This window comes from Gymnoscopelus microlampas (assembly GCF_963454915.1).
Source record: "Gymnoscopelus microlampas genome assembly, chromosome: 24".
NCBI lineage: Eukaryota > Metazoa > Chordata > Actinopteri > Myctophiformes > Myctophidae > Gymnoscopelus > Gymnoscopelus microlampas.
Window position 1 is genome coordinate 34,248,807 of NC_139961.1, and position 8,057 is coordinate 34,256,863.

General features: G+C 41.1%; 1 protein-coding gene across 3 annotated transcripts; it reads right to left on the reverse strand.

The window, feature by feature from the left end:
• Positions 1–240: 240 nt before the first annotated feature.
• LOC311040472 (OX-2 membrane glycoprotein-like) lies at positions 241–8,057 on the reverse strand. 3 transcript variants are annotated; one of them, XM_084050782.1, is made up of 9 exons: positions 7,763–8,057; positions 4,645–4,983; positions 3,877–4,176; positions 3,546–3,587; positions 3,375–3,456; positions 3,223–3,273; positions 2,429–2,494; positions 1,943–2,047; positions 241–1,582 (listed from the first exon to the last, which is right to left on the reverse strand). In XM_084050782.1, exons 1-9 carry the CDS (start codon positions 7,938–7,940, stop codon positions 1,528–1,530), a joined length of 1,218 nt encoding a protein of 405 aa, XP_083906908.1. In that variant the 5' UTR covers positions 7,941–8,057; the 3' UTR covers positions 241–1,527. The 3 variants fall into 3 exon arrangements, with proteins under 3 accessions (XP_083906908.1, XP_083906907.1, XP_083906909.1); XM_084050781.1 differs by having other exon boundaries at positions 3,877–4,174; positions 4,634–4,983; XM_084050783.1 differs by lacking the exon at positions 2,429–2,494 and having other exon boundaries at positions 3,877–4,174; positions 4,634–4,983.

Consider the following 8,057-nt stretch of genomic DNA (forward strand, 5'->3'; position numbering starts at 1 on the left):
TGATTTCCTAAAAAACAAAGTTATATATACGCCGTGTCTGAAGAAACCGTTTCACAATGCTAATTTTCAAAACTTTGTCTAGAGAATGCATTAATCATAGGCTCTTGGGAGAAGGGGAAATATATGATTTGCTCTTGTCTAAACGAATCATGTTTTTGATTTTGTTTTGTTTGCAATCACAATCATACACAGCAATAGTAAATATCCCCCCAAACACCAGCATGCACACACACACTTAAATTTCATTACATTCAAAGAGATTTATTGGCATGAGAAAACCTACCTACAAGTGTCAAAAACATAATTAAAACAATTTTGGGCTGCAACAGGCCCTGGTCTTCAAGCAGCCAATATCTTCACGTCTCCCCCCTTTTCCGCTCCTCCAAAGGCTCCCAGTTGCTGCCCACATCAGACAGAATATACTCGCTTTGCAAGTAAATGTCAGTGCTTTATAATGGCATTATGATGTAATGTGTTTCACAAGACATACTTGTATACAATATAACTGCATTGGCTGAAAAGGCTCAAACAAGTCTTAAGTCTATTTTCAAGCGGTTTTGGGCAGCTGGAGGTCAAATCCCCATTCTAAACTTCAGGCTGACTAGAAGACCAGTCTTGCCCGTTACAATTGCCCATTTCTTTAAACATTCACAGCAAAATATACATAAGGTGCGTTATAAAAATAGCAGTAAGATGACGCAGTAAAAATAGCAACAGATGTAATGATAGATATGTACATAAGGTGCATGGTTTAGGAAAAATCTATAAAATGAGGCAATTAAAGTAGCTGATTATAACAATTAAAATTTACAATTAAGGCATTTAGCAGACACTCTTAATCCAGAGCGATTTACAATAAGCAAGGTAAGCATACATCAAATCTAGGATCATAGGTAAACCAAGAACCCTACGTAAGTCTAAACAATATAACATAATATAATAAAAGAAAAAGAAAAACAACCAAGTCATATAGTCATATATACACAGACAACAAATCCTGGTGGCCTGTCTCGTGAGGACAGCCTGGCGACAGGTGGGCTCAGCCCTTGTACAACAGTGTAAACGGTTCGGAAATATGGTGGGAAGGGATTTTAGCAACAATTTTAATCCAGCAAGATTTGTGAATTAGTTGGTAGAGAAGTGAGTGCTTGCTCAAAGACACTTCAGCAAGGCATTTAACCGTTTCAATACAAACATGAAACTCACAAGCTTTGGGCTACAGTTTCCAATATGAAGCTCATTATATTACAATATAGCCTGGGTAAAAAGGGATGAACTGAAAGAAATATACTGTACATTAACTAGCTAAGTACTGTAGCATTGTCCAGGCGTTCCTCTAGTCTACATTATCGCCAGGACCAGTCATTTCAGCATTGTCTGTCTCTCCATTGCCTTTACCAAAGTGAAGCTCAGTCAAACGTTAAGGGTCACTCTCAGCTTCGCTGGGTATTGCATACCATACCGGATGTCTGGTTTGTCCTGAAGTAACTCTCTGCAGACAGTGGTTTCTGAAGTTAAGAATCTGTCTTACTCTTGATTTGTTGTTTGTGGCGTCTGTTTCATCTGAGGGTCATTGTTCGACCTAAAGGAGAATTTAGAAAAAGGGTTAGGGTTAGGGTTAGAGTCATCCATCTATGTTCTGAGTAGGGCAGTTGGAATGAATTTCGGGAGTTTAATAATTCCCCTAAAAAAGTATTTGAAAGCTCAAATTGTTGTTCACATTTTGTTGTGGTTTTCGGAGCGTTTTGTTGTCAGAATTCCACGCAATGGCAACAAAACATAGCAATGGCTGCATAAAAAAAAACAAAAATATATATATATAATCAAAATGTTTAAATAAAGCATTCAAATGGGATTATAGGGGAAGGTTGACCGAGCTAGTTCAGATACCATCTCAGGTTCAGCTGAGCTGCAATCATTGGAGCCCTAATATTCCACCTACCTATCAAATAAATTGCGGTTAACATGCTTCTTCAATGGAGTGCAACGTTGTCTGATCTGGTTTGGTGTTGGTGTTGGGACGTTTATTTCAGGGTCATTGTACGACCTAAAGGAGAAGTTAGAAAAACCAAGAGTCAGCTTTGACCAGGAGAGTCATCCATCTACTGTACTGTATGTTCAGAGACCATGTCAGTTGCAGAGCTGCAACTCAAAGACCTTTATTACAGGTTGTATGCATAACAGTAGTCCCGGGTTTCATTTAGGTGTCATACCCGTTTCCCGTTCCGGTTCATTTTCCCGTAGCTTTATTGTTTGGTTGACTCAGTGGCAGATTGAGCCGAAAACGTACGTATTATGGAGGTTTCATATGTTTCCGGTTCAAATCCGCTGCAGAGACAGTCAAACAATTAAAGCAATGGAAAACTGAGCCACTTTCTGCTAACCTGGGACTACAGTTATGCACAGAGCCAATATTGACCTACATTACCTATCTGTAATGTGTTTGAGTATGGTCTTCACTGGAGTGCAATCTGGTAATAAAGTCACCTTTGTCCTAAACAAAAGAAGAAAAAGGGGGGGGGGGGGGGGGGCAGTCAATTTAGTTTAGAAATGTATTAAACCACTGCCTCATCCATTTCCATGAGAAGTTAATTTACAGATATCAGGTCAGCAGTAACAAAAATATGGATGTGCACAGAATCTACCGATGGTGTCAGTTCATGTGTTATGGAGGACAAAGATTGGAGTACTTTTTCGTCCATCCAAGATTAGATTAGAAATAGCTCACCATCAACCTTAGTATTGGTCTAATTAGGCAAATCAGCTGGTGTAGTGCTTAGTTAGAATAAAGCTGCATACATAATGGAATAACAGTATGGCAGTAGTATTTAATTGTTTAGGTTTATGGGGGGGGGGGGGAATGTGAACAGTTCCTATCCTCTGTTTATCACAGACAGAACCACACCGCTCCCACCAACTAGCTTTAGACTGAGGGTATGGTCGCACATGTGCGAATGCAGGGGAGTGGCCAACGCCTGCTGAGGTGAAATCTGCGTCAAAGATGAACTCCATGTGAGGCATGTGATGTGAATCTGCTTCACCACTGGAAGCTCTGCCCCTTCGCTTGCATACATTTAAAGTGAAGGGAAGGCAAACATGTTATTTGTGTGTATGTGACCAAACAAATGCACTATAAAGCAAAGTGGAGTGTGTCTAACTTTAAAGGTCGACCAATTGACAGATAGACAGACAGTGGTTTCTGATGTCAAGAATCGGTCTTACTCTTGAAATGCTGTTTGTAGCGTCTGTTTATTTTCAGAGTCATTGCACCACCTAAAGGAGAAATTAGAAAAACCAACAGTCAGCCATCTGTTCATAAACCATCTCAGGTACAGCTGAGCTGAAACGCAAAGACATTTATTACAGAATGTTACCTTGTTCCTTTTTGTGAAAGTATCAATCCTGTGATGAGTACAGCAACACCAATGACAGCAACAACAAAAATAACCAGGATAACTGTGAAGGAAAGAGGAGAATTTTTCATTTATGTCCTACAATGAAAACACGCAGGAGTCAGGAGCAAACAGACACAGTGATGAACTTACTGAAAACACTCTGATCTTCAGCTTCAGATTTCTCAAACACATCTGGGAATAAGAAAACAAAGTATCATAGAGTAATTAGTAACATCATGCAAAAATCCATCCACCTACATATCCATGAAGGTCACTAACCTTCAACTTATGTTTTTGACCTTGAACCTTAACCACTTAAACCTTTCAGTATACAAAAATAGCAGATCTACAAGCTCACAACATCTTATGTTGCGATGCATTGTGAGCTCGTAGATCTGCTATTTTCACCGAATGTTCACCCTAGAATAAGGACACTATGATTCATGTGGTTAAATCAAATACAGGAAATAAAATCTCTCACCGCAAGCTTGTTTATCAGAATAAAGGACCCTGGACACGTCCACCCCGGAATAGAGACGCACCACACAGCGGACCTGGACCTGCGTGCCGTTGCTACAGAACCTTTCCAATGAGACAGTACTGTTCACTGTGATGGTACCATTAGCGTTGGCTGCATGAACGGTGGTGTAGTTTGAAGGTCCTTCATGTCTGGGGACCTGCAGAGTTACTGAGGGAGCAGGACGGGACACCGCCGAGCAGGACACAACCATCTGCTCTGTGCCGTTGGGTTTTGTGACGTGTAATATGGGCTCAGGTTGCTCTGAAAAACAATCAATAATTTGAGGTTTCCCCCCGCTTGATAATTTGGACAACTTGTCTTATACTTGTGAGGATATTTTATAGGCCTCCTGTCACCAACCCCTAACCCTCTTTGCATTTAGGACATAGAATGTAATTCATAAAGGCTAAAAAACAAGGCCCATTTGCCTATATATGGGCATATCGGTTGGATCAGCGGTTCTGGACAACCGGATCTCCGAGTTTGAAGTTAATCAGTTGGGCGGTTTTCAAGGTGGTAACTACAGATGCACACATACGCAGAGACACACACACATATGCAGAGATTTGGCGCATTTATAGTAGGATTATTTATCATCGTGTTACAGTGTCTTGCTGTTATATAGTATTGTGTTATAGCACAGTCTTTGTGGAACATGTCCCAGCAACATTTGGCTGCTTGTACCTGTATGAATGAGACAAATAAACCCCTCTTAGACTTGATTCTTACCATTAACTGTGAGGCAGGTTTTTGTAAAGATGGCTCCTTCAGGGTATGCATTAAATAAACATCTGAAACAGCACTCATCTGCTTTGGTTACATTCCTGATAACTATGGCACTATTCTGCAGCCCTGTGTCTTTAAACTTGAATTTCTCCTGAAAGGGAGGGTTGATCTTGGTGCCAAAGCGTTTGTTACTGGTGGCAACATCCTCTGTTCCTCCTCCTGGGATTATTTTCTGCCATGTAACTTGAAGGACATTCTTGGCTTGTGTGAGTTGGCAGGTGAAACAGGCCTCCTCTCCCACCATGGCTACAGTATCCTGTGTTTGGATCATCTCTGATAGACCTATAGGTGGAGGAGGTGACAGTTATAAGAGCATACCGTTGTGAGTTTTTTTTCTTTATTTTGAAACTATTTAACGGTTACTTGACCGGACCACCATGATTGATTATAGATCAGCTAATCTTTATGTTAATGGCTGTGAAACTGTTGTCCGAGTGTGTGATGTAACTTAGCCCGAGTTGTCAATACAAAGATATAAAAAGAAAAGAGTGAGCACTTGAGTAAGTAAGTATGGGCACCTCAATGTTAAATTGGATTTTTTTTCTCAAATAAATAAAAAATGTATGCTTTGGAAATTGGTCTGAAATAAGGTAAAATACATATTTGAACATTTGACATTTTAAGGCCTAATATTTCCACAATTGCTACAAATTGCTACAAAACGTGAGAATGGCAGGCCGTGACCCCACAAAATGATCATATTTGAACTGGGGACCCCTCCAAAATAATAATATTTGAACTGGGGACCCCCCACCCTGACAAGCACTTGTAACTGTAGGAGTTGAGGCATTACAGTTTGTTTGACTCAGTTCCACAGATAAATATTGTGAAAATAGCAGATCTACAAGCAACGCGAGGCGTTGTGATCTTTTTAGCTATTTTTTTGGTTATTAAATAGGTATTAAAAGTCCTTAAATTACCACTTCATTGTCATCTGGGGACCCCCCCAAATTCATTTGGGGACCCCCCTGAGCCCACAGGTTGCGTACCACTGCTCAAGAGATACTCCTGGGCTCTGCAATGAGAGCACCACTTGATTTAAACCAGTGCTTCTCAAAGTGGGGTCTGGCCGTCTGGGGACCTCCAGGGGCCATTGAGGGGGCTCCAGGGGGACCCCAGCAAAATTAGTTAATATAGCATCACACTCAGTTTAACCCCTTTAACCCTATATACATTGGCTATTTGAAATAAATAGCCAATCTAGATACAACGCGTTGTGAGCTGAGATCTGCTATTTTCAACTTGACGTTGTTTTTTTTTAATGGAATTTTCTTTCAAACATTTTAACGCAAATCTTGTATGGGGGTCCATGGCACAACATATTTTCTGATGGAGGTCTACAGCCAAATACAAATTAATTTGGGGGTCCTTGACATGAAAAAAAGTGTACACTACATATTTGCACAATTGCACTACATTTACACTGTGGTTAGTGGCATAGCCTATTGTATTCCTTGTCTTGTATTATGTTAAGAAGCCATGCCAGCCTACAGTACTTTGGATAATTATATGTAGGCTAACATTTGTTTATGCAATTTAGAGGATATCAAAATAATCATTATACAATCACTGCATTACATTATGGCATTGATGATGCACCTTTCATAAGCACAGTGGTGTAAAGCAACTAAGTACATGTGAGCCAGTGGACATTTTAGATTATGTTTTGTGTTTTTGGTTTATTATGTGATTTTGTGTTATATTTTCTATGGTTAATATGTTGCAAGTTTTGAAGTGAGATGATCGTTTTCCTGAGTGATATTTGCTGTGAGTTTTGCTATATTTACTTTTGCTGTGATTTATTTCTGAGAGTGTTGAGTTGCATGTTTTTATATTTCTTTGCACTGAGTTTAGAACTCCAATCGACAAAGTGCAGACAGCTGGGCACGGTAACCATGGTGACGCAGGAGACGTTCGGCCAACCGGAGCGCACGTTGGCAGGGCGGGGAGACAGTCGGAGCGAAGGGGAGGGTACAGGAACGAATAGAAGAGAAATGCTTGAAAATGAAAGTGAAGTGTGAGTGACAGGACAGGACATGGGACAGGACCAGAAGGACGGTGATTCGGTGCAGGCAGGAGGGCAGCTCCCACGGGCGGACGTTGGGTGGACTGGACGGGGACAGGGACGCCACCGCCGATGAAGGGCCAGGCTGTGAGATAGCTGTTCTATCCGTCTGGCCAAAGAATGATGTTAAGCAACATGCGGTGGCCCGGTGGGTGCCCTGTCCACCTGTTGTGGATCCCGTCCGTGGGAGGCGGCCTAGTCAGCCTGGTTGCAGGTACAGATAGAGAGCGAGGGAGAGAGAGATGCTCCAAGATGGACGAGAGAAGTAAAGACACACGGAGAGAACAGAGAGACTGAGACAGCAGGAAAACGAGCAGAAGGAAGGACGAAAAGGAGACTAGACACGAGACAGAGTAACAGACGAGTGGAGAGCAGAGACGGGCAGTGTGAGCCGACGGAGATCGGAGACGTGAGACGTCAGTTTTGTACTCCTAACAACCGCAGCCGGTTAGACTAGTCTTTGACTTAAAAACAACACTTACCACTATAACAGTTATCCCCAGTATACCAGTGATCTGCCCAGTATTTTCTATTGCTGCTCCACCCACCCGTCTTGTCATCACCCTTGCTGCTTGTTATTATTGTTTGTTTGAATATATTTTAGGTTTGTTTTAGTGTAATTTTATTGTTGAATTGCATTTTTATAGAAACACTTAAGTACACTTGTTTTGATGCGTTTTTACTTGGAGTGTTTCCAATTTGTTGTACTTATACTTCTACTCCACTACATCTCAAGAGGCAAGTATTGTACTTTTTACTCCACAATTATATGAAAAGTAGTCGATTTTGATAGCGCTATGTTCGGCCATTTGAAAATAGCAGATCCACAAGCTCACAAGGCATGCAATGCAACAAATTGTGAGCTTGTAGATCGGCTATTTTCTAAAGATTTTTTTTTTGTACATTTTGAGCTAATGGGACATTTTGCACAACGATTACGTTTGGTATATTTTGATGCCTATACTAAATAATAAAACTTTGATCAATTTAACCTACCGTCTGAGAAGAAGGCTATCAGCAGAAAACCCATAAGTGTGTGATCGAGATGAGCCATGTCTGTTTGAACAGCAGCCGTTAGTTTGAAATGAATGAACGTTCGCGCCTGGAAGGTGTAGGCTAACCCATAGAGGTATAATATAACTAGAGGGGGGATTGCCCCGCCCCCAGCTATCATTTGTATTTGAATTTGATTTGTCAATAACCTCACGTCACCAGGCAGTGTTGCCAGATTCTGTGAGAGAAACAAGCAACCAGGTCTATGAAAACAAACCCAAAAGAAGCGAGCAGAGAT